This window comes from Scyliorhinus torazame, chromosome 11 (assembly GCF_047496885.1).
Source record: "Scyliorhinus torazame isolate Kashiwa2021f chromosome 11, sScyTor2.1, whole genome shotgun sequence".
NCBI classification, from domain to species: Eukaryota; Metazoa; Chordata; class Chondrichthyes; order Carcharhiniformes; family Scyliorhinidae; genus Scyliorhinus; species Scyliorhinus torazame.
The window spans coordinates 162,860,521-162,887,405 of record NC_092717.1 but is presented as its reverse complement, the minus strand read 5'-3'; the positions used below and the strand labels follow the sequence as shown (position 1 = coordinate 162,887,405).

General features: G+C 46.1%; 2 protein-coding genes across 2 annotated transcripts in view; one reads left to right on the top strand and one right to left on the bottom strand.

The window, feature by feature from the left end:
- Positions 1–3,401, bottom strand: part of LOC140385616 (uncharacterized) — a 44,527-nt gene extending 41,126 nt beyond the window's left edge. Inside the window, exon 1 of the mRNA XM_072467948.1 lies at positions 848–3,401. The gene's annotated coding sequence lies outside the window, so the exon portion shown is untranslated. The remainder of the gene's footprint in view (positions 1–847) is intronic.
- Positions 3,402–3,556: 155 nt separating this feature from the next.
- On the top strand, positions 3,557–25,943 carry LOC140385618 (ribosomal biogenesis factor-like). The gene is made up of 4 exons (XM_072467949.1): positions 3,557–3,689; positions 15,052–15,181; positions 22,519–22,635; positions 24,048–25,943. The coding sequence occupies exons 2-4, from the start codon at positions 15,068–15,070 to the stop codon at positions 24,114–24,116; spliced, it is 300 nt and encodes a 99-aa protein (XP_072324050.1). The 5' UTR covers positions 3,557–3,689; positions 15,052–15,067; the 3' UTR covers positions 24,117–25,943.
- Positions 25,944–26,885: the final 942 nt, after the last annotated feature.

Sequence of the window (26,885 nt, the reverse complement as noted above, 5' to 3'; positions counted from 1 at the left end):
CCGGACGAATTTCCGCTTCGCCAGCTGGCGGAAAAGGCCTTTGGTGCCCCGCCAGCTGGCGCGGAAATGACATCTCCGGGCGGCGCAAGTGCGGGAGCGTCAGCGGCCGCATGGTGGAGACCGTGGCGGAGGCGGAAGGGAAAGAGTGCCCCCACGGCACAGGCCCGCCCGCGGATCGGTGGGCCCCGATCGCGGGCCAGGCCACCGTGGGGGCACCCCCCCCAGGACCCCGGAGCCCGCCCGCGCCGCCTTGTCCCGCCGGTAAGGTAGGTGGTTTAATTTACGCCGGCGGGACAGGCATTTTAGCGGCGGGACTTCGGCCCATCCGGGCCGGAGAATCGTGGGTGGGGGGCCGCGCGATTCCCGGCCCCGCCGAACCTCCGGTGCCGGAGACTTCGGCAACCGGCGGGGGCGGGATTCACGACAGCCCCCGGCGATTCTCCGACCCGGCGGGGGGTCGGAGAATTTCACCCCAGTTCTTATTGTTGGCCAATATCACATTGTGGAGTTTTACTGTGTGCAAAGTGACTGTAAGGTGCTTTGAGGTATCTGGTGGTGGTGCAATGTTCTAAATAATGGAAGTCTTTCATTTTCCTTTTGATGACGACGAGATGCAACTCTGCAGGTATTTGTCAGAGGATTTTTTTTTAAAGAATGTTTTTTTAGGGTTTTTTATACATGATATATTTACGGATGTACACATCGAGAAACCAAAAAGAGATAACAAAAACACTACACAACTAAAAAACCAAGGGGTGGGAAAGTAAAAACTGGGGAAGTGTATATACATTGAAGCAATGGAGAGACAATTACGTTATACATGTCATTTGGGGGTGGGGGAGTTTACCCTGATCCGAGCCCGAACCGCTCCAGTATCTCTATCAGGTACTTCCACTTGACTTTGTCGAAGGCTTTTTCTGCATCCACGGAGACGATCACCTCTGGTGTTCTCTCCCCGGAAGTGGTCATGATCGCGTCACAGGTGCCTGATGTTCGATGTTAGCTGTCTTCCTTTGACAAAGCCCGTCTGGTCCTCTGCGACCACTTCTGGAATACAGTTCTCCAGCCTTTTGGCTCGGATCTTGGCCAGTATTTAGGTATCTACGTTTAGTAATGAGATGGGTCTGTATGACCCGCATTCCGTTGGCTCTTTGTCTTTCTTAGATATTAGCGCGATTGAGGGCTGAGCTAGTGTGGGTGGCAGTGTGCCCCTAGCCAGAGCCAGCGAGTCTGTGAACATCTCCCGCAGGAGCGGGGTCAGTGCTGTCGCAAATCTTTTGTAGAAGTCCGCCGGGAACCTGTCTGGTCCCAGCGCCTTCCCCGCCTGCATGGAGCTAATACCCTCCATGATCTCTCCCAGTTCTAGTGGTGCTACCAAACCCCGTTTTCTGTCCTTCCTCACAACTGGCATGTCCAGTCCGTTACAGAACTGTTTCATCCCCGAGTCCCCTGTTGGGGGCTCCGAGGTGTACAGATCTCGGTAAAAGGCCTCAAAGGTTTTGTTGACCTTTTCTGGATCTGTTTCTAATTATAATCATCTAGAAAGGAATAATTTGATTAGGGATAGTCAACACGGTTTTGTGAAGGGTAGGTCGTGCCTCACAAACCTTATTGAGTTCTTTGAGAAGGTGACCAAACAGGTGGAATAGGGTAAAGCAGTTGATGTGGTGTATATGGATTTCAGTAAAGTGTTTGATAAGGTTCCCACGGTAGGCTATTACAGTAAATACGGAGGCATGGGATTGAGGGTGATTTAGCGGTTTGGATCAGAAATTGGCTAGCTGTAAGAAGACAGAGGGTGGTGGTTGATGGGAAATGTTCAGCCTGGAGTTCAATTACTAGTGGTGTACCACAAGGATCTGTTTTGGGGCCACTGCTGTTTGTCATTTTTATAAATGACCTGGAGGAGGGCGTAGAAGGATGGGTGAGTAAATTTGCAGGTGACACTAAAGTCGGTGGAGTTGTGGACAGTGCGGAAGGATGTTGCAGGTTACAGAGGAACACAGATAAGCTGCAGAGCTGGGCTGAGAAGTGGCAACTGGAGTTTAATGCAGAAAAGTGTGAGGTGATTCATTTTGGAAGGAGTAACAGGAATACAGAGTAGTGGGCTAATGGTAAGATTCTTGGTAGTGTGGATGAGCAGGGAGATCACGGTGTCCATTTACATAGATCCCTGAAAGTTGCCACCCAGGTTGATAGGGTTGTTAAGAAGGCGTATGGTGTGTTAGCTTTTATTGGGAGAGGAATTGAGTTTCGGGGCCATGAGGTCATGTTGCAGCTGTACAAAACTCTGGTGCGGCCGCATTTGGAGTATTGCGTGCAGTTCTGGTCGCCGCATTATAGGAAGGATGTGGAAGCATTGGAAAGGGTGCAGAGGAGATTCATCAGGATGTTGCCTGGTATGGAGGGAAGATCTTATGAGGAAAGGCTGAGGGATTTGAGGCTGTTTTCGTTAGAGAGAAGGTTAAGAGGTGACTTAATAGAGACATACAAGGTGATCAGAGGATTGGATAGGGTGGACAGTGACAGCCTTTTTCCTTGGATGGTGATGGCTAGCACGAGGGGACATAGCTTTAAATTGAGGGGAGTTAGATATAGGACAGATGTCAGAGGTAGGTTCTTTACTCAGAGAGGAGTAAGGGCATGGAATGCCTTGCCTGCAAAAGTAGTGGACTCGCCAACATTAAGGGCATTTAAATGGTCATTGGATAAACATTTGGATGATAATGGAATAGTGTAGATGGGCTTTCGATTGGTTTCACAGGTCGGCGCAACATCGAGGGCCGAAGGGCCTGTACTGTGCTGTAATGTTCTATGTTCTAATGCACCTCTGTTGTCCTTAATTTGCGCGATCTCTCTAGTGGCCACCTGGTTTCTCAGTTGGTGTGCTAGCAGGTGGTTGGCTTTTTCTCCGTGTTCATATAGGATCCCCTGTGCCTGGCAGAGTTGGTGCACTGCTTTCCTCGTGGAGAGCAGGTCAAAGTCCATTTGTAGCTTTTTCCTCTCCGCCAGCTCTACGGTCAGGGCATCGGAATATTTATAGTCTGCCTCGTGTATGGAGTCGATCAACTGCTGCCTAGCTGTCCTTTCTTCCCTGTCTCTTCGCGCTTTGAAGGCGATAATTTCCTCTAATTTCGCCTTTAGCGCCTCCCAGAACGTGGACGGTGAGACCTCTCCATTTTGGTTGTTTATTAGTCAGAGGATTGACTTAAATAAAGAGGCTAACATTTCTGATAGGAGTGTGGTGGAGGCTGGTTCAATCGCAGCATTCAAAAGGGAATTAGACTGTTACATAAAAAGGGAGAAGGTACGGGGTTGGGATGTGATTGCTCATCCAGAGTCAGTGCACCACGATCGGCTCAATGGTCTTCTTCTGCCCTGTAACGATTCAGTGAATATATATTTTGATTTGAATAGTTTAAAAAAACGTCCACTTTACTGCTGCATCTTGAGTGTAGTGAACTTATCATTCATCAACGTTGACGCAGACTCATACCAGCTTCAGTATCTCCTCCCTCTCAGTGACTCCCAATCAAGCTTTTCCTGTTGAATCCCCCGGCGCCTGAAGCCGGCAGCGATGCGGGCAGCTTCAGTTGGGGGCTTTCTGAAGCGTGTGGCGCGCTGTTTGTGACGCGACTGGTGTGTTATGCGGGCGACACGCGGCGGGGGGACCGGAGCTCTGACTGCAGGTGAGTTATTGCCGGGCTTCCTTCAGGAGAGCCGAGCATTAACTCGGTACAGATTGAACCCACTCCGGCAGACACTACCACACAGCGCTTAGTGACTGAAAAGGGAGGCTAACGTTTACCAGACCCCGTTACAATTACTAAGAGGCTGTCTTTAAAGAGTTTTATGTCAGTTCGGTGACATGAAGAGTAATTTTCTGCTTGTGTTTTTTGGAGTGTTAATGGTAAAATTCAAAGAATTGTTTACACTCTTTTGTCAGCCGTGGCTCAGTTCTCACATACTTACCTGTGAGCCAGACAGCTGTCGGTTGAAGTCCGACTCGAACCGCAGGAGTGTTGCTTTTCAGTTCAGATATTAAGCCAAAGCAACCTCTGCCCACTCAGCTGGACATAAATGATCAGGTGCCCTGGCCAATATTTGTTTCTCAACCAGTATCAGATTTTCTGCCTTTTATCACTTTGCTCTTTGAGGGAACTCGCAGAGCTAAATTTGGCTGCTGTGTTTTCAACATTACAGAAATGTGTGTGATTGGCTGTAAAACGCTTTGGGACATCGCATTTTGAAAGGAGTTCTATAGATACAAGTCTTTCTTAATTTGTGGGGGTGGGTGGGGGGGGGGCTTTAGATTTGTGAGACCAGTTCTGGGGGAGATTGGACTTGTACAAGCTGGAATGTTTGCAGTTGAACAGAGGTCTAATGCACTTAGTGTGGTTTTCCCTTGCACTGACAGCACTTTATTTTATGAGGAGGTTAACGTTAAGTTTTTCTCAACTCGTATCATCAGTACATCTCAGACTTCCGGTTGCGGCTATGCGGAGCTAAGCCGCACGATTCGGCAGCTCCCGCTATTACGGACTTTCAGGCTCATTGGAGGAGCCCCAACGGAATTTTTTCGAAGACAACCCATGGGGACGGGAAGAGAGAAGTCCCCCTCCAACCTTTATGGACCGGACCAGAAGTGCAACGACCAAAAAAGCAGCATTGGAGCAGCGGGAGAAGCGAGAGAAAAAAATCAAAATGGCGGCGGCCGGGGACAAAGCGGGGTGCGGGCCGAAGCTGCAGGAGTTAACCAAGCGCTGCTTCGAGGAGCTGCGCAAGGAGATGCTGGCGACTATGCTGGTGGTAATTGAAGGACTAGGGATAACCCAGAAGGCCCACGAGGTAAAGATCCAGGAGGTACAGAAAAGAGTCAGTGAGAATGAGGACGAGCTCTTGGGCCTGGCAGTGAGAGTGGAGCGGCACGAGGCGCTACACAAGAAGTGGGCGGGAAGACTCGAAGACCTGGAGAACAGGTTGAGGAGAAAGAATCTGCGGATCCTGGGTCTCCCAGAAGGAGTGGAGGGGGCCGATGCCGTGGCATACGCGGGCACGATGATCGGGGTGATGATGGGCGCGGAGGCCCCTTCGAGGTTGCTGGAGCTGGACGGGGCACATCGGGTGCTGGCGAGAAAGCCCAAGGCAAATGAGCCGCCAAGGGCAATGGTGGTGAGATTTCACCGGTTCACGGACAGAGAGTGGGTCCTGAGATGGGCCAAGAAGGAGCGGAGCAGTAAGTTGGACAATGCAGAGATCCGAATATACCTGGACTGGAGCACGGAGGTTGCAAAGCGGAGAGCGGGTTTCAACCGGGCCAAAGCGGTGTTGCACCGGGAAGGAGTGAAATTTGTAATGCTGCAGCCAGCGCGACTGTGGGTCACATACAAGGACCAACACTATTACTTTGAAACGCCTGAAGAGGCGTGGACCTTCATACAAACCGAAAAGTTGGACTCTAACTGAGGGTTTGTGACGGTGGGGGGGATGCGAGAACCCCTCCAATCCGGCTGATAACGTGGAACGTGAAGGGCCTGAATGGGCCGGTGACGAGGGCTCGAGTGTTCGCGCACTTAAAGGGACTGAAGGCAGACGTGGTTATGCTCCAAGAGACACACCTGAAGGTGGCAGACCAGGTCAGGTTAAGAAAGGGATGGGTAGGACAGGTATTCCACTCGGGACTGGACGCGAAGAATGGAGGGGTGGCAATATTGGTGGGAAAGCGTGTGTCATTTGAGGCCAAGACTATAGTAGTGGATAATGGAGGGAGATATGTGATGGTGAGTGGTAGGTTGCAAGGGACGTGGGTGTTGTTGGTAAATGTATACGCCCCGAACTGGGATGATGCTGGATTCATGAAGCGCATGTTGGGGCGCATTCCGGACCTGGAGGTAGGAGGCCTGATAATGGGAGGGGACTTCAACACAGTGTTGGACCCAGCACTGGACTGCTCCAGATCAAGGACTGGAAAGAGGCCGGCGGCGGCCAAGGTGCTTAGGAGGTTTATGGATCAGATGGGGGGAGTGGACCCATGGAGGTTTGCAAGACCGCAGGCCAGGGAATTTTCTTTCTTCTCCCATGTGCACAAAGCCTACTCTCGGATAGATTTTTTTGTTCTGGGCAGGGCGTTCATCCCGAGGGTGGAGGGGACGGAGTATTCGGCCATAGCCATTTCGGATCACGCCCCGCACTGGGTGGAACTGGGGCTGAGAGAGGAGAGGGACCAACGCCCGCTGTGGCGGCTGGATGTGGGACTGCTGGCAGATGAGATGGTGTGTGGGAAGGTGAGGGGGTGTATCGAAAGGTACTTGGAGGCCAACGACAACGGGGAGGTGCGGGTGGGGGTGGTATGGGAGGCGTTGAAGGCGGTGATCAGGGGAGAGCTAATCTCCATCAGGGCTCATAGGGAGAAGATAGAGGGCATGGAAAGGGAGAGGTTAGTGGGGGAGATTTTGCGAGTGGACAGGAGATACACAGAGTCCCCGGAGGAGAGATTACTTGGGGAAAGACGACGGCTCCAGACGGAGTTTGACCTGTTGACCACAGGGAAGGCGGAGGCACAGTGGAGGAAGGCGCAGGGGGCGACCTACGAGTATGGGGAAAAGGCTAGTCGGATGCTGGCACACCAGCTCCATAGAGGACGGCAGCGAAGGAAATAGGGGGAGTCAAAGATGGAAGGGGAGCCACGGTTCGGAGTGCGACGAAAGTAAACAAGGTATTCAAGGCCTCTGAAGAGCTGTACAGGTCCCAGCCCCCAGCGGGGGAAGAGGGGATGAGACGATTCCTAGACCAACTGAGATTCCCATGGGTGGAGGAGCAAGAGGTGGCTGGTTTGGGGGTACCAATTGGGTTGGAGGAGCTGAGCAAGGGTTTGGGAAGTATGCAGGCGGGGAAGGCCCCGGGACCGGACGGGTTCCCGGTGGAGTTCTACAGGAAGTACGTAGATCTGTTGGCCCCGGTGCTAGTGAGGACCTTTAATGAGGCAAGAGAGGAGGGGACCAGCCGGGATTCGTAAAGGGCAGGCAATTAAACACTAATGTGCAGCGGCTCTTAAACGTGATAATGATGCCATCGGAGGAAGGAGAGGGGGAGATAGTGGCAGCTATGGACGCGGAGAAGGCCTTTGACCGAGTAGAGTGGGAGTACCTCTGGGAGGTGCTGCGTAGGTTCGGGGGAGGGTTTATCAGTTGGGTTAAGCTCCTTTACAGAGCCCCGGTGGCGAGTGTAGTGATGAACCGGCGGAGGTCGGAGTACTTTCGGCTGTACCGAGGAACGAGGCAGGGATGCCCCCTGTCCCCCCTGTTGATTGCATTGGCGATCAAACCCTTGGCCATGTCATTGAGAGAGTCTAATAAATGGAAGGGGGTGGTCCGAGGGGGAGAAGAGCATCGGGTGTCGCTATATGCGGATGACCTGTTGTTGTACGTGGCAGATCCAATGGAGGGGATGGTGGAGGTCATGCAGACTCTAAGGAAGTTTGGGGAGTTTTCGGGCTGTAAGCTCAATGTAGGGAAGAGCTCTTTGTATTACAGGCAGGGGACCAAGAAAGAGGGATAGGGGACCTACCGCTGAGGAGGGCGGAGGGGAGCTTTCTGTATCTGGGGATCCAGATAGCCAGGAGTTGGGGGGCCCTACATAAACTGAATCTGACGAGGTTGGTGGAGCAAATGGAGGAGGACTTCAAAAGATGGGACATATTACCACTCTCGCTGGCGGGTAGAGTGCAGTCGGTCAAAATGGTGGTCCTCCCCAGGTTTCTGTTTGTGTTTCAGTGCCTTCCCATCGTGATCACCAAGGCCTTTTTCAAGAGAGTAGGCAGGAGTATAACGGGGTTTGTGTGGGCGAATAGGACCCCGAGGGTAAGGAGAGGGTTCCTGGAACGAAGTAGGGACCGAGGAGGGTTGGCGCTGCCAAACCTAGGGAGCTACTACTGGGCAGCAAATGTGGCGATGATCCGCAATGGGTGACGGAGGGAGAGGGGGCGGCATGGAAGAGGATGGAGATGGCGTCCTGTAAAGGAACGAGCCTGGGGGCGTTGGTGACGGCACCGCTGCCGCTCTCGCCGACAAGGTACACCACGAGTCCGGTGGTGGCGGCAACGCTAAGGATCTGGGGTCAGTGGAGACGGCACAGGGGTGCAATGGGAGCCTCGGTGTGGTCCCCGATCAGGGGTAACCACCGCTTTGTCCCGGGGAGGATGGACGGGGGGTTCCAGAGCTGGCATCGGGCGGGGATTAGAAGAATGGGGGACCTGTTCATTGATGGGACGTTGGCGAGCCTAGGGGCACTGGAGGAGAAGTTTGAGATACCCCCGGGAAATGCTTTTAGATATATGCAGGTGAGGGCGTTTGTGAGGCGACAGGTGAGGGAATTCCCGTTGCTCCCGGTACAAGAAATTCAAGATAGGGTGTGTGGGTCGGGGAGGGCAAGGTGTCGGCAATATACCAGGAGATGAAAGAAGAGGGGGAAGCGCTGGTAGAGGAGCTGAAGGGTAAATGGGAGGAGGAGCTGGGGGAGGAGATTGAGGAAGGTCTGTGGGCTGATGCCCTAGGTAGGGTTAATTCCTCCTCCTCGTGTGCCAGGCTCAGCCTGATGCGATTTAAGGTTGTCCACAGAGCGCACTTGACAGGGGCGAGGTTGAGTAGGTTCTTTGGGGTAGAGGACAGATGTGGAAGGTGCTCAGGGAGTCTGGCGTACCATGTTCATATGTTTTGGTCATGCCCGGCACTGGAGGGGTTCTGGAGGGGAGTTGTGGGAACAGTATCTAAGGTGGTGAAAGTCCGGGTCAAGCCAAGCTGGGGGCTAGCAATATTTGGAGTAGTGGACGAGCCGGGAGTGCAGGAGGCGAAAGAGGCCGGCATTCTGGGCTTTGCGTCTCAAGTAGCCCGGTGAAGGATCTTGCTAATGTGGTAGGAGGCGAAGCCCCCTAGCGTGGAGGCCTGGATAAACGACATGGCTGGGTTCATAAAGCTGGAGAGGATTAAGTTTGCCATGAGAGGTTCTGCGCAGGGGTTCTACAGGCGGTGGCAACCGTTCCTAGACTATCTCGCAGAGCGTTAGAGGAACGTCGGTTAGCAGCAGCAGTAACCCGGGGGGGGGGGGGGGGGGATGGGGGATTGCTTGGGGGGGGGGGGGGTGGATGAGCAAGAGATAACATGAAGGGTTGGGGAAACTGGCACGTGCGAGAGAGAGCCAGTGTACAAAGCTATGTAAATATACCATTTTGCCATGTATATATCTTGCTCAGTGCGATTTCTTGTTATTTTGTTACGGTAGGGGGCTGGGGGATTATTGTTTGTAAGGGAGAAAAATTGTGTTAAAAAACTTTAATAAATATATATTTTTAAAAAATCAGTACATCTCAGATTTCAGATTGTTGTTGCTACGCCTTATTATTTAAACATTATCCCCTGACATCTGATTGATTAATTAAGCACATTGCTCACAGACCGCATGGTTCGGTTGGAGCAGCAATTGGATGCACTTAGGAGCATGCAGTGGCGGAAAGCGTCATAGATCGCAGTTATGTAAATGTGGTCACACCCAAGGTGCAGGCAGAGAAATGGGTGACCACCAGAAAGGGCAGGCAGTCAGTGCAGGAATCCCCTGTGGTTGTCCCCCTCTCGAACAGATATACCCCTTTGGATACTGTCGGGGGGATAGCCTATCAGGGGAAAACAGCAGCAGCCAGAGCAGTGGCACCACGGCTGGCTCTGATGTTCAGAAGGGAGGGTCAAAGCGCAGAAGAGTATTAGTAATAGGGGACTCTATAGTCAGGGGCACAGATAGGCGCTTCTGTGGACGTGAAAGAGACTCCAGGATGGTATGTTGCCTCCCTGGTGCCAGGGTCCAGGATGTCTCCGAACGGGTAGAGGGAATCCTGAAGGGGGAGGGCAAACAGGCAGAGGTCGTTGTACATATTGGTACTAACGACATAGGCAGGAAGGGGCATGAGGTCCTGCAGCAGGAGTTCAGGGAGCTAGGCAGAAAGTTAAAAGACAGGACCTCGAGGGTTGTAATCTCGGGATTACTCCCTGTGCCACGTGCCAGTGAGGCTAGAAATAGGAAGATAGAGCAGACAAACACGTGGCTAAACAGCTGGTGTAGGAGGGAGGGTTTCCGTTTTCTGGACCACTGGGAGCTCTTCCGGGGCAGGTGTGACCTGTATAAGATGGACGGGTTGCATCTAAACCGGAGAGGCATAAATATCCTGGCCGCGAGGTTTGCTAGTGTCACACAGGAGGGTTTAAACTAGTATGGCAGGGGGGTGGGCACGGGAGCAATAGGTCAGAAGGTGAGAGCATTGAGGGAGAACTAGGGAATAGGGACAGTGTGGCTCTGAGGCAGAGCAGACGGGGAAAAGTTGCTGAACACAGCGGGTCTGGTGGCCTGAAGTGCATATGTTTTAATGCAAGGAGCATTACGGGTAAGGCAGATGAACTTAGAGCTTGGATTACTACTTGGAACTATGATGTTGTTGCCATTACAGAGTACTGGTTGAGGGAAGGGCAGGATTGGCAGCTAAACGTTCCAGGATTTAGATGTTTCAGGCGGGATAGAGGGGGATGTAAAAGGGGAGGCGGAGTTGCACTACTTGTTCGGGAGAATATCACAGCTATACTGCGAGAGGACACCTCAGAGGGCAGTGAGGCTATATGGGTAGAGATCAGGAATAAGAAGGGTGCAGTCACAATGTTGGGGGTATACTACAGGCCTCCCAACAGCCAGCGGGAGATAGAGGAGCAGATAGGTAGACAGATTTTGGAAAAGAGTAAAAACAACAGGGTTGTGGTGATGGGAGACTTCAACTTCCCCAATATTGACTGGGACTCACTTAGTGCCAGGGGCTTAGACGGGGCGGAGTTTGTAAGGAGCATCCAGGAGGGCTTCTTAAAACAATATGTAAACAGTCCAACTAGGGAAGGGGCGGTACTGGACCTGGTATTGGGGAATGAGCCCGGCCAGGTGGTAGATGTTTCAGTAGGGGAGCATTTCGGTAACAGTGACCACAATTCAGTAAGTTTTAAAGTACTGGTGGACAAGGATAAGAGTGGTCCGAGGATGAATGTGCTAAATTGGGGGAAGGCTAATTATAACAATATTAGGCGGGAACTGAAGAACATAGATTGGGGGCGGATGTTTGAGGGCAAATCAACATCTGACATGTGGGAGGCTTTCAAGTGTCAGTTGAAAGGAATACAGGACAGGCATGTTCCTGTGAGGAAGAAAGATAAATATGGCAATTTTCGGGAACCTTGGATGACGAGTGATATTGTAGGCCTCGTCAAAAAGAAAAAGGAGGCATTTGTCAGGGCTAAAAGGCTGGGAACAGACGAAGCCTGTGTGGCATATAAGGAAAGTAGGAAGGAACTTAAGCAAGGAGTCAGGAGGGCTAGAAGGGGTCATGAAAAGTCATTGGCAAATAGGGTTAAGGAAAATCCCAAGGCTTTTTACACGTACATAAAAAGCAAGAGGGTAGCCAGGGAAAGGGTTGGCCCACTGAAGGATAGGCAAGGGAATCTATGTGTGGAGCCAGAGGAAATGGGCGAGGTACTAAATGAATACTTTGCATCAGTATTCACCAAAGAGAAGGAATTGGTAGATGTTGAGTCTGGAGAAGGGGGTGTAGATAGCCTGGGTCACATTGTGATCCTAAAAGACGAGGTGTTGGGTGTCTTAAAAAATATTAAGGTAGATAAGTCCCCAGGGCCTGATGGGATCTACCCCAGAATACTGAAGGAGGCTGGAGAGGAAATTGCTGAGGCCTTGACAGAAATCTTTGGATCCTCGCTGTCTTCAGGGGATGTCCCGGAGGACTGGAGAATAGCCAATGTTGTTCCTCTGTTTAAGAAGGGTAGCAAGGATAATCCCGGGAACTACAGGCCGGTGAGCCTTACTTCAGTGGTAGGGAAATTACTGGAGAGAATTCTTCGAGACAGGATCTACTCCCATTTGGAAGCAAATGGACGTATTAGTGAGAGGCAGCACAGTTTTGTGAAGGGGAGGTCGTGTCTCACTAACTTGATAGAGTTTTTCGAGGAGGTCACTAAGATGATTGATGCAGGTAGGGCAGTAGATGTTGTCTATATGGACTTCAGTAAGGCCTTTGACAAGGTCCCTCATGGTAGACTAGTACAAAAGGTGAAGTCACACGGGATCAGGGGTGAACTGGCAAGGTGGATACAGAACTGGCTAGGCCATAGAAGGCAGAGGGTAGCAATGGAGGGATGCTTTTCTAATTGGAGGGCTGTGACCAGTGGTGTTCCACAGGGATCAGTGTTGGGACCTTTGCTGTTTGTAGTATATATAAATGATTTGGAGGAAAATGTAACTGGTCTGATTAGTAAGTTTGCAGACGACACAAAGGTTGGTGGAATTGCGGATAGCGATGAGGACTGTCTGAGGATACAGCAGGATTTAGATTGTCTGGAGACTTGGGCGGAGAGATGGCAGATGGAGTTTAATCCGGACAAATGTGAGGTAATGCATTTTGGAAGGGCTAATGCAGGTAGGGAATATACAGTGAATGGTAGAACCCTCAAGAGTATTGAAAGTCAAAGAGATCTAGGAGTACAGGTCCACAGGTCATTGAAAGGGGCAACACAGGTGGAGAAGGTAGTCAAGAAGGCATACGGCATGCTTGCCTTCATTGGCCGGGGCATTGAGTATAAGAATTGGCAAGTCATGTTGCAGCTGTATAGAACCTTAGTTAGGCCACACTTGGAGTATAGTGTTCAATTCTGGTCGCCACACTACCAGAAGGATGTGGAGGCTTTAGAGAGGGTGCAGAAGAGATTTACCAGAATGTTGCCTGGTATGGAGGGCATAAGCTATGAGGAGCGATTGAATAAACTCGGTTTGTTCTCACTGGAACGAAGGAGGTTGAGGGGCGACCTGATAGAGGTATACAAAATTATGAGGGGCATAGACAGAGTGGATAGTCAGAGGCTTTTCCCCAGGGTAGAGGGGTCAATTACTAGGGGGCATAGGTTTAAGGTGAGAGGGGCAAGGTTTAGAGTAGATGTACGAGGCAAGTTTTTTACGCAGAGGGTATTGGGTGCCTGGAACTCACTACCGGAGGAGGTAGTGGAAGCAGGGACGATAGGGACATTTAAGGGGCATCTTGACAAATATATGAATAGGATGGGAATAGAAGGATACGGACCCAGGAAGTGTAGAAGATTGTAGTTTAGTCGGGCAGTATGGTCGGCACGGGCTTGGAGGGCCGAAGGGCCTGTTCCTGTGCTGTACATTTCTTTGTTCTTTGTTTGCGGGCAGCACGGTGATGCAGTGGGTTAGCCCTGCTGTCTCACGGCGCCAAGGTCCTAGGTTCGGTCCCGGCTCTGGGTCATTGTCCGTGTGGAGTTTGCACATTCTCCCTGTGTTTGCGTGGGTTTCGCCCCCACAACCCAAAAGATGTGCAAGCTAGGTGGATTGGCCACGCTAAATTGCTCCTTAATTGGAAAAAAGCACATTGCATTGACATACGATTAATTTTAGGCAGAATTATGAGATTGGGAGATTGGCATTAAATTTTATACTAAGTGATCTAGTTTTACTTTAATGTTAAGTAAAATTAAATTATAAGTTTACTTGTGTTCTCACACGTGACTCCTCACATTGATACTTGCCTTAACGATTTATCCTTGCAGCAATGCTTGGACCTTGTGTTGCATTCATTGTCTTTCTAGCTAAGGAAATGTAAGTTTAATGTTCTGTACTAAGTTTCTAGTATTCATTATTAATAAACTAGTTTTATAATTTATAGTCTAAATTACCTGGTTCTAATGGAGCAATCTGTTTCGCTACTATGCAAAAACTGGGGGACACAGGACTCTTGTGCATTCTGAGCTAAGTACATTAGCAGGTTTTGATCTGATCAGGGACAACTCTAATTCACCTGACTTAGCTCAGTGGGCTAGACAGCTGGTTTGTAATGCAGAACAAGGCCAGCAGCGTGGGTTCAATTCCCGTACTAGCTTACCCGAACAGGTGCCGGAATGTGGTGAGTAGGGGCTTTTCACAGTGACTTCATTCTTGTGACAATAAACAATTATTATTATTATTGTGTGTATTATGGCAATCACCTATTAGGGAGTAGCTTTGGCTCATGGCCACAAGGGAAAACTAAAACATTTAGAAACCAGAAGCTAGAAGCATGACCTGAGGGACAGCTATTAAAACTTTTAATTATATATCGAAGGATGACTCTTGATTATTATTCAGTTCCAGAGAGGCTTGGCTGAAACGCTGCATTTTCAATCAGATGAGTCCAACTACGATGCTGGCAAGATGGTATTTAGTTGTCTTGGTGATGTGAGACCTGAAACAGGCAGAGATGTCATGCACCAATGTAGATCGAATTCATTGCAGGAAGCTGCTGGATTGGCCCTGTCATTAGAGACTGAAATTTGTCCAATTTGGCTTCAGTTCACTCTGCAAGAAAGTCCCATTCCGGGTAAATTGGTTCTGGTTGGAAGAACAGTGGAAACCAATCAGCTGGTGAAGTGCCAGTGACAGCTAACCATGGATTTCCATGCTTGCAAGGCTTTTTACAACCATCGTGTGTCCCTAAGGGACACACGAGGATGGGTATGTGAATATATTGGAGAAAGAGATAAAAGTGAAAGGCGGGAGATCTGAAATAAAAGCAACAGGTGCTGGGAAAACTCAGCCGGTCTGCCAGCATCTGTGGAGAGAGAAACGGGTTTCGCGTCCAATATGACTCTGGAACTCGGAACGTTAATGTTGTTTTCCTCTCCACGGATGCTACCAGACCTGAATTTTTCCAGTGCTTGTTGCTTTTAATGGGGAAAGAGATATTCTGCCTTTATGAATTTCTCAATAGGCTTGTTTTGAACATTTAGCTGTGGGGGTAAATTGCTCTGTGAGTCAACTGATCAGGACAAAGGGAAGTAACTGTGCTAGTCTTTACTAAGAGAGTGCGGAGGGTTTGTCTCCTAAATTTCCAAAGTCCAGGTTGGAAAACCTTCAGTGAGTTATGGTTCAATGGCAACTGATTGATTTTGTGAATGTTTGCATATTTTATAGTAAACTATCGGAAAGAATGGCAAAGAACAAATCAAAGGCACAGAAGCACAAAGATGTCTTTAAAGTTGCCAACAGCAAAAGCCTCAAGGTCAAAAGTAAAACCAAACCTGTAACTACAAGTCTCAAGAAGGTTAGTAAATACTTCACTATATTGTGGAAGCAATGACTTCTAAGGCATACATTTTGAAATTTCTGTCACTAGGGCTAGTTGAGGTTATGTGATTTATGTCGTCCTGCCATTGGTCTTCTTTGTTTGATTTGCCAACTTACTTTTGTTGCTGTATGTATATTAATTCCTTTGGACTTCTGATATTTTCAGAGATTAGGATGGGGGGGTGGAGTTTTAGAAATATGTTAATATCTCAGGGTTCTGGGCATATGCTAACGTGTACGTGGATCCTTGAGAGCATGTTGATATTTGTTGAGGATTCCTGAAATTAAACCGCTTTTCTGATACTGACTACTTACTGAAGCACTTTTTATCTGAATGACCCTTTGGGCAGTTTTCATGGCATTTCTGCTGAAGTGATTTTGTTTGGTTGGAATTTATTAATCATAAGATATAGTGCGGATTTAGGTCATTTGGCCTATTGAGTCTGCTTTGCCATTCGATCATGGCTGAGCTCATCCTGGCCTTAACTCCACCATCCTGCCCATTCTCCATAGCCCTTCAACCCATGACCAATTCAAGTCTTATCTAACTTCTCTAAATTTACTCACTGTCCAAGCATCCACCACACTCTGGGGTAACAGATTCACAACTCTTTGGGAGAAGTAGTTTTTCCTCAACTCCGTTTTGCATTTGCTGCCTCTTATCCTAAGACTATGCTCTCGTTCTAGAATGCCCCAGAAGAGGAAGCATCTGTTCCATGTCCATGTGTGCGTTTACCTTGGGTCTGAAGTAATTAGATCTGTCTATTAGACTATGTTCTAGGAAATAAATAAGAATACTATCAAATCATACACTATATTAGTGGCAATAAGAGGAGACCTTGGAGCACATGAGGCAGCAATTAGTCATTGTATAAGGAAGGTAACTGATATTCCCTTCAATAGATCCACACAATTATTTCCTTCTCCAAAGAATCAGACACAGAATGATTCAGACTGTCAGATTCCCAGGGGGACTCTCCTGGATTTCGAAAGTCAATTGGAGATCTGAAATAAAAGCAAGTGCTGGGAAAACTCAGCCAGTCTGCCAGCATTTGTGGTTGGTACGGAAATCCAGTCAATTCATGAAAATTTTAATTTAGTTTATTAAATGAATGTGCAGCTAGGACATATAATGATAACTATTTTTTCCTCCCCGCCACCTTGAAAGTTTTGAGCGACACCTGCATCCATTCCATGGTAACAGTCCGAATAACGCAATGCCTTAGAGTCGGGATGGCTCATTGCCGAGCAGGGCTATCCCTTGTAGTTATGGTTTATAACTCCACTAGGGCTTCTACAGACAGAGGGAAACAGGAACTTCATCATATCAAAAGGAGGCGGAGTAGGTATTCAGAAATATTATTTTAGGGTCAGTACGGTGGCGCAGTGGTGAGTACTGGGACTATGGTGCTGAGGACCCGGGTTCGAATCCCAGCCCTGGGTCACTGTGTGGAGTTTGCACATTCTCCCCATGTCTGCGTGGGTGTCACCCCCACAACCCAAAAAGATGTGCAGATTAGGTGAATTGGCCATGCTAAATTGCCCCTTAATTGGAAAAAAAAATAATTGGGTACTCTAAATATATTTTTTAAAAAAGAAACATTATTTTAGGAATCTTGATAATTCTAGTGAAACCCTGTAATACAGTTCAGCAAATTTATAGAATCACTAGCTAGGAAAGTTTCCTGAAGTCCCGGAGAACTGATGAGTTCTGATCTTGGTGAAGCAGCTGTCCCAGAGGGGCCAACATTTTTCCGTGATAGCTAAGGGTGCTCGGCTCATGTTGGAACTCCCTTGTATGCTGGCATTGGAGGGAAACCATCAGACAGCAGACTGATTGCCACTCTGAAGACACAGTGACATTTGAAACCGTACCTTATGCCCTGTGTTGCTGAGCACAGACTCGAATGGGGCTGCAAATTAATCTAATCGCAGACTGAATAGTGCCAGTGAGGTCTTGGAAACCCTGTGAAAGTGTCCTGGCAAAAGCACTGCTTTCTCCCACTCCTTAGGTTATTTTCCAGACTTCTCAGTGCCACAGAAATCTCCACTCTTGAGGCTGTCGCATTCTCCAAGTTGTTCTCTAACTTGGGGAAAAAGTCTTCTGCAATGTGTTGTAGATATGGAGATAAATATATGGAGAAGAAAGGGGTCAAAAGTTATGCTGATAGGGTCCGATAAAGAGAAATGGGAGGAGATTGGTTTGGAGCATAAATACTGGTATAGGCCAGTTGAAACAAATGTCCTGTTTCTATACTTTAGGTACTGTTGTAATTTGTGGACTTGCAATGTTTGAATGCTTTAAGATAGAGTTTGTGGCATATTTTTCAATTTTTGTACCAGTGTCGAGAACATAGTTGTGTATATTGAAGGAAAATTGAGGGGTAGGGGATACTTCTGTTCAAAGAAATCTCTAGCGTTTATCATGAAAAACATACTCAAAGAAATTGTCAATATCCTTTTTGTTTCTAGAAACACTTCAGTAAAATCACTGAAGGGAAGTGGCTACCGGAAGCCTGGAACAGATGGCCTTCCTGATGGCTCACTTATTGCCCCTTTCTTTACTTTTGTTGTTCCCATTTTTGATCCATGGATGCTGAATGGAGCTGTATCTTTAAGTTGAGCAGCAAAGAGAATGAGGAATTCAAGAAGTTGCAACATAGTATGTGGTGCTGCTAGCTTTGGACAGTAAGACCCAGACTTTTTGGTAACCCGAGAGATAGGGTGGAAGTCGGTTCGATTGGTTGGCTGGTGGCCAAAAGGCTGTAAACAGGTGGTGATTGGATTCTCTAGCGCTCTCGCTCTCTCTCTAAAATGTAATTCCAGTTCATGATGTTCATGACCTTGGATGCCGGTGTCAGGGTAAAACCTGCTTCATTACTTTGTGTATATATCGATGGAGTAACTCTCCATCCTCAACTTCCGCCTCCTTTTGCCGCCCTCCCGTTGACTGCAGCATTGAAGAAAGATGGAAATGGATGGTGTGGTTGTCCATTTCAAAGGCTATTGAGATTTTAGGATTAGGAGGGAAAATACAACACACTCACAACTACAACTGATGTATTTTATTTGTCACTTTCTGTAGGATCATTGAGTACTGTGGTACAGCAGAAACCTGACAACATTTAAACATGCAACTAAAACTTCTCTTTTAATGACAAATTCCAACTCTGGACAAGTTGTTCATTATTTTTAGTTTATTCAAATTTGGGCATCACAAACTTCACAGAACCCGCCTGATGAGGCATCAGTGTAAGTGAATATCGACAAGGCCATTTGTCCATTATTACAAATTTAGGGTTCATGTCCATGTCATTTAAGGACCTTTTTTTTTTGAGGGTGTGAAGTTAAATTTCTCCCCTTCTGTTTTCTGTGCATGCTGTCTGTTCCTTGCATAACATTCTCTAAACTCTGATTTAATTTAACAACTTCAGCAGTCAACACTTGGATGGGAATCCAGGTGTGAGCATGTTTATCCTGGGCTTTGTGCATTGTAGGTTCACCTGTGGGTTGGAAAAATGGAAAGAGACTAAGTTGCCTTTCTGTTTTTGAATAGGTGGCTCTGTTCCACTTTAATGGTGATTAGAATCGGAATCACAGAATAGTAGTTTTAATTGTGTTTTCATTTTAATTGTGCACGGCATGATGGTGGAGTGGTTAGCACTGCTACCACATGGCGCAGAGGACACGGGTTTGATCCTGACCCTGGGTTACTGTATGTGTGGAGTTTGCACATTCTCCCTGTGTCTGTGTGGGTCTTACCCCCACAACCCAAAGATATGCAGGGCAGGTGGATTGGCCAAGCTAAATTGCCCCTTAATTGGGAACATTTTTTATAATTGTGTTGATTCCATTGTAAATATGCTCTCTTTTCACAACATCTTTATCTGCTCCTTATGGCTGAACCTTGTTCTTATCTTGTATTTATCAAAGTTGAAAAATAAACTGCTTTCCTCATTTCCTAACAGGAAATTGGCACCATTTAAAAATTCTTGCTCAATTAAAAATTCTGTTTCCATGGTATCTCTTGCTTGCGCATTTGTCTTGGCTAGTTTGGTCACAGAACTGGTCCATTGTTTTGGCGCTGTTGGCCTGTTACTTGATTTTCTATGAGATTAAAACTTGTGTTCTCGTGTCAAATCATTGGAGCCAATACACCTTGAAAGCTGCAATTGAGAGACTTTGCCATCTAACGAGGAAGTGCTCAATATTTCATCAGCGCAGAACTGATCATTAACTGTTGCAGCCATTATATAGTAACACTTGACAGGGTAGCATTCACAAAGCTTATGATTGGCCTGGATTGTGCTGAGATTTTGATGGCTGTTTATTCCTCCTTTCTTTTTTTGGCCCTGAATGAACTAGACCAGTGACCTCCTGATGCATATGCTAATGTTTTCATTGTCCTTTCTTGCATGCTTCCCCACAGTCTATGTTAATGCTGCATTTCATATTGCTGTTTTTTAATAATGTCACTCAGGCATTTGATAATCAACTGAGTGCTTGTAAGTGCGCTGCAAAAACGTGGGAACCACGCTAATGGTATACTTAGTGCATTTTATGCTTTATAAGCAATGTTAATACAGTATTGTCCCAACTTGTGTTCTGTTCACAGATGGCCTTACTGAGTGAATAAAAACAATTTTGCACATTGATTATATCTAGTGCTCGCATTAAGTTTTTTTTTTTTAGCGCAGCATTTCTGAATTTGCTTGCTAGACTTTCAGTGCCTGCTGTTTTTTCGCTTGAAATTATTGTATCAACATAAATTTCAAGCAATTTAAAACTGATGACTGAAAAATACATCTTTTTATTCCAAACAAACTGTTCTAGTTTTTAAAAAATAATAATTTAACGTGCTCTGCCGAAATCACAGCCAGATATGTCAGCTTGGGTTTAATAGGATCTACCAGGATATCCTGCGGGTGGATAAATCACCTGGATCAGATGGACTACATCCCAGGATTCTGAAGGAGATAGCTGAGGAGATTGTGGAGGCATCGGCGGTGATCTTTCAGAAATCACTGAAGTCAGGAAGGGTCCCAGAGGACTGCAAAATGGCTAATGTAACACCCCAGTTTAAGATGGGAGGCAGAAGATGGGAAATTATAGGCTAGTTTAGCCTGACTTCGGTCTTTGATAAGATTTTAAAAGGATGAAATTCCAGAGCACTTGGAAGGGAGGTAGAATAGAACTGAGTCAGCGCAGCTTCGTCAAGGAGAGGTCATGCGTGACAAATCTGTTAGAATTCTTTGAGGAGGTAACGAGGAAGTTAGACAATGGAGAGCCAGTGGACATGATCTATTTGGATTTCCAGAAGAATTTTGACAAATATTCACAATATACATTAACGATCTGGAAGAAGGAACTGAGGGCATTGTTGCTAAGTTTGCAGATGATAGAAAGATATGTAGAGGGACAGGTAGTATTGAGGAAGCGGTGGGGTGGCTGCAGAAGGACTTGGACAGGCTAGGACAGTGGACAAAAGTGCAGATAGAATACAATGCAGTAAAGTGTGAGGTTGTGCACTTTGGAAGGAAGAATAGAAGCGTAGACTAATTTCTAAATGGGAAAAGGCTTCTGAAATCATACGCACAATAGGACTTGGGAGTCCTAGTTCAAGATTGCCTTAAGGTTCACATTTAGTCGGCAGTTAGGAAGGCAAATGCAATGTTAGCATTCATTTCGAGAGGGCTAGAATACAAGAGCAGGGTTGTACTATTGAGGTTGAATAAGGCTCGGGTCAGATCCCATTTGGAATATTGTGAGCAGTTTTAGGCCCTGTATCTAAGGAGGGATGTGCTGGCCTTGGAGGGAGTCCAGACGAGGTTCACAAGAATGATCCTGGGAATGAAGGACTTGTCATATGAGGAGCGGTTGAGGACTCGATGGAGTTTAGAAGGATGAGGGGGGATCTTATTGAAACTTACAGGATATTGAGAGGCCTATATAGAGTGGACGTGGAGAAGATATTTCCACCAGTAGGAGAGACTAGAACCCGAGGGCCACAGCATCAGACTGAAGGGATGAGGTTTCAGTCAGAATGTGGTGAATCTGTGGAACTCATTGCCGCAGAAGGCTGTGGTGAGTGTCTTTAAGACAGTGATAGGTTCTTGATTAATAAGGGGTCAGGGGTTACAGGGAAAAGGCAGGAAAATGGGGATGAGAAACACATCAGCCATCATTGAATGGCAGGGCAGACTCGATGGGTCGAATGACCTAATTCTGCTATATCTTATGGGTTTATGGATATGGGTGATCTGAGTAGGGTGCCAACTTTGGTTATAATTGTTCCACCGTTGGTGGCCATACCTTCAGCTACCGAGGCCCTAAGCTCTGGCATTTCCTCACTAAACCTCTGGTTGCCACCTCTCTTTCCTCCTTTAACTCTCTAAAACCTATTACTTTGCCCTAAGTTTTTGTTCATTTGCCCCAGTGTGTCCTTATGTGGCTCGGTGTCATATTTAGGGGTGGCACGGTGGCACAGTGGTTAGCGCTACTGCGTCACAGCACCAAGGACCTAGGTTTGATTCTGACTTTGGGTGAATGTGTGGAGTTTGTACATTTCCCCCTAGCCGGTGTGGGTTTCCTTCGGGTGCTCAGTTTCTCCCCCCAAAAGTCCAAAGTTGTGCAGGTTAGGTGAATTGGCCATGCTAAATTGCCCCTTCGTGTCCAATGGTTAGGTGGCGCTATGGGGATAGGGTGGGGGTGTGGGTCTTGGTAGGGTACTCTTTCAAAGGGTCGGTGCAGACTTGATGGGTCGAATGGCCTCTTCTGCACTGTAGGGATTCTATAATTTTATAAAGCACCTGTGAAATACCCTGGATATTTTATTAAGTTAAAGGCACTCTGTAAATACAGTTGTTGTTTCTATAATGGCATCTTTTGTGCAGATCATTAAAGGCATGAACTGGAACACAACTAATTTTCTCCCACCTCGCCACCGGCAGTGCCCAGGATATCGATTATCAATCCGGGATATTCTCGGGCAAGTTTCACAACCCTAGATGGATGTTAGGGTCCTGATTTTTATTTGTTCTTCTATAAATTGCCTCAACCAATCAAAGAGTTACGGGGCTGGTTTTCTTATCGTTTTTTTCATGTTTGAAAGTCACCAACTTTGCAATTTCTGAATCTTGTGTGCGCACTGATCATATTATTAAATTACTGAAATAAAAACAGAAAATTCTGGATAAACTCCAGCATTTTCATTTTTTATTTCTGGTTTCCAGCTTCTGCAGTATTTTGGTTTTATTATTATGTGCACGGCTCTCTGCCAACAATGAATTAAAATTTATATTTTGTCCTGAACAGCTTAACATTATGAACAATGAAAAGGTCTGTAAAGTCAATAAAGCATTTTCAGAAGTGCAAAAAGAGATCCATAACTTATCCAAAGACACAGCAGCATCCTCAAAGAAACCATTGCAGGTAACAGTTTTGTTTATCATAAATATTTCTTTTATCACAAATATGCACGGTGGCACAGCTGCTTCACAGGCCAGGGACCCGGGTTCGATTCCGACCTCGGGCGACTGTCTGTGGAGTTTGCACATTTTCCCCGTGTCTGCGTGGGTTTCCTCTTGGTGATTCGGTTTCCTCCCACAGTCCAAAGATGTGCATGACAGGTGGATTGGCCATGGTAAATTTTTATTGTCAAGTGGATCGAGGTACAGTGAAAAGTATTTTTTTGCGAGCAGCTCAAACAGATCATTTAGTACATGAAAATAAAATAAAAAGTAAATACATAACATAAAAGGGCAACACAAGGTCCACAATGTAAATACATAGGCACCGGCATTGGGTGAAGCATACAGGAGTGTAGTATTAATCAGGTCAGTCCATAAGAGGGTCATTTAGGAGTCTAGTAACAGTATGGTGGGGAGTGAGCTTGGGTGGAGTGCTCTTTCAGGGGGTCGGTGCAGACTTGATGGGCCAAATGGCTTCCTTCTACACTGGAGGGATTCTATAATTCTAAAAGCTTTGGAGATTAAGGATACCTCTGTAAACTAGTTTACACTTTAGCTGAGTTTCTGGATTCATTTATTTGTAAGCTGTTTGTCTGTTTCCATGTGCTGTAATTTGACAAACTTCCCCAGTGTGTTGACCGTATTAATATCTGTACAGATAACTGTGAAGTTATCAGATCTGTGAAATTATCATTTATGTGTGCTACAAAACCCATACATTCTTGATGAAGTGACATGGAAATTTTTGCAGTACATGTGCATATATAGTGGCAATTTACTGGGGGCTTTCTTTCTCCAACTTCTCTTCTAAGGACTTCTGGGGTACCAGCTACTTTCTGTTACCTTAACATAAATGACCGTTTATCATGCGTAGGCTCATAAAGTGAGCATCTCAACAGCGGTGAACAGCACAGCTAAATCTAAACCCAACCGTGTCTTTGAGGTCTTCACACTTCTGACTCTCAACAGGGGTAGTTGATGAGTGGAACATCTTCTTGACTCAGGGTTGCTGAAACTTAATGTCCTACTTTTTCCTGTAGGCCCCACTGAGATCGGCTAAGAAAGAGAAGTAAGCATCAACCACATGATCTTGCTGTTTTATATAGTTCAGCTACTCAATTGGTGTACTAGCCAAGCAAGGGAACCGAGGGCTATATTATTTCTTACCTGCTTCCAGGGGCAGTGGTTTTAAGAGCATGCAGCTACAAAACACAGGCTTCAAGTGATTTCCAAAAATAAAATGGTATACAAATCCAGAATACGTTGGGATTTGGTATCAATCTGCGTACAGAATTAAATAGACATTTAATTGCAATATATTGCAGCTGTTGAAGCACCTATTAATTTAAGATCCTGTTTTACTTTATGTTGCAGATTCCTAGACTGCCGCCTCCTGAACTGCTGAATGTGGATGCTACCACTCAGTTATTTTCTCAATTATGAAATTCAAAGATTGCTTTTGGTGAATTTGTACATAAAAATGTACAGTGGGCAATGTAGTTTGGAGTAGGCTAGAGATTTCTAATGCTTTAATCTCCCTTACTTCCCCCCAAATGTTTGGTCAGTTTTCTTTGGTATAAAAGCTCACGTGGAATGAAGAACCTTGTCATCTAACCAGAGGCACTCAATGAAATGCATTTAAATCTATATAAGAGACAATTTGGAGCGCTTTGACAAGAATTCCCGTGGTCATGTCTGATCTGAGGAGATATTTACAATATTAAATTTAGAAGACTACAAATTAGTATTATTACTGTTGTACATTTCTTTGTATAGCGTTAAGATTCAATGGAAAATTATGAAAACTAAACCATTTTACTTTGTTAGTTTTGCTGTGGTGAGTTACTTTGTATACAATAATCCAATTGATTTTAGCATCTATTTTATATTCCCAAGACCATTGGGTAGGATGTGGTTTACTAGGTCTTGTAGTCTCTTCCAACTTTCCCATGAATGATAGAAGTGAATAAAATACAATAGGACAATGAGGAAAGTGAACATCAAGGCTGCTCTAAATAAGTGTAATCAGAAGATGAAGTCCATGAGTTAAAACATAGAAAATGGTAGTAATAGTATGTTTCAGACTCCCTGATTATGATTTCTCAATGGAGGACATGAATTTCCTCTGAACTGTCCACCCCTTCTCCACTGCTGCAGTGTCGTCGGAATACTGTGCAAATCCCTTTTGTGAGGTGGAAGTAGGAAGCAGCTGCAAGGAATTTACCATCCTACAAATAAGCAGATCAGTAAGTCCTATAAAAAGAGAAATAATTCTTTGTCTCTTTTTTTAGTTTATTGGTACTGCTAGAATAATTAAACACCATTTTTTGCAACATCAACATACAGCATGTGTACAACAACCAAAGTAGAACTGAACTTTGGCTGTACATGTCTTCATATACAATCTGTGCATGCTCACACAGCCTATGTGTTTAACTCAAGTCCTTAAAGGAACAGGGAGCTTTTCATGCCCATGATCGTATCCCCTCGCATGAATCCTTATCACTTAACTCTGGTCTCTTTTTGCAACTTTCCTTTGGTCCTTATTATTCTTCCTCCTCCATCATCAATGGTTTCCATTCAACTTGTGTTCCTGTTTGATTGGCCTGTTGGTTGAAGTCTAGTTCTGAACTATGTCATTATATGGAAATAACTTTATTGGGTTATCCATTCTTTAATGTCTTCTCCGGATAATAGGTACAGTTGTCAAGCTTACTGCTTAGCTTTGAATCATAGAATCCCGACAGTGCAGCAGGTTTGCACCAACCCTCTGAAAGAGTACCCTACCCACGCCCACCCCTGCCCTATCCCAGTAACCCCACCTAACCTGCACATCCCTGGACACTAAGGGGAAATTTTATCATGGAAATCCACCTAACCTGTCATACATTTGATCTAGTTGCTTCAATTTCAGATCAAGACAGCATTTAATATCCTGGGCCTTGAATTGCTGAGGAGAAAGCCTTTGTAGCCACTTTCAGGCAATCGGAGACGATCAGAATGTATTGTATCCCTGGAGAGATGGGTAAACAGATTATATAGTAATATGGAGTATTTAGAAGTAAAAATAATCAAGGAATAAAAGGAAGATTGAGAGCAGTAGAGAAGTGTTTATTTTGTCACAGTGTGAATTGAATCAACTAGCTGACACCGGCTGGAAGGCTAGCCTGCAGGCTGAACATTAAGCTGCACCCTTTTCTGTTCTTGGAGGTATTTTAAACTTAACATATTTAGTTTTTAAATTTTAAAATTAAACTACATCAAAAATGATTTTGTAGAACTTTCATAATATTGTGTCTGTATGCTTCATGAATATGAATTGGTAAAGATTTGGGCAAGCTCCAGGAACATTGTTTTCTTGGCTCTGCGCACAGAAGTACCTGGAACAAGAATCCAAAGATCAGCAAGAAAACACTGGACAATGTCAAGAATGATCCGTCACAGAAAGGAATACAGAATATTACTTCAGTGGCCATGCTAGTTCTGCACGAACAACAGTTCTTTTGGCAGCATTGTTGCTGAGCTGATGGAGAGCAATGTAGTTGTAGAAAACATATAACAGCTTGAAAAGGGGGAGGGGAATCTTTTAGAAAGGAGTATTCTGTTCAGAACATGTATCATACCAATGCTCTTAAAGTTCAAATGAGATAATGCTATCACTACACAATTTGGTATGTATAAACATTTAAAACCACACCCTTGAAATGCAAAGCCAACTATTTTCTTGTGCCATGTTTGTATTTGCATTTATAACAATTTAGGGAAGTCAACTTGACATAGGTTCTTATATTTTAGAGTTACATAAACACTTGAAGATGTATTGATTAATAGTGTCACAACTGAACCAAGTTGTTTACATTATAAGTTAATTTGCACATTGATCATGATGTTTCCAACTTTTTTTAAAAAAATGTTCATGACCTTTTTTCATTCACAAAAGAATAACCACAGATCATAGAATCATAGAATTTACAGTGCAGAAGGAGGCCATTCGGCCCATCGAGTCTGCACCGGCTCTTGGAAAGAGCACCCTACCCAAGGTCCACACGTCCACCCTATCCCCATAACCCAGTAACCCCACCCAACACTAGGGGCAATTTTGGACACTATGGGCAATTTAGCATGGCCAATCCACCTAACCCGCACATCTTTGGACTGTGGGAGGAAACCGGAGCACCCGGAGGAAACCCACGCACACACGGGGAGGATGTG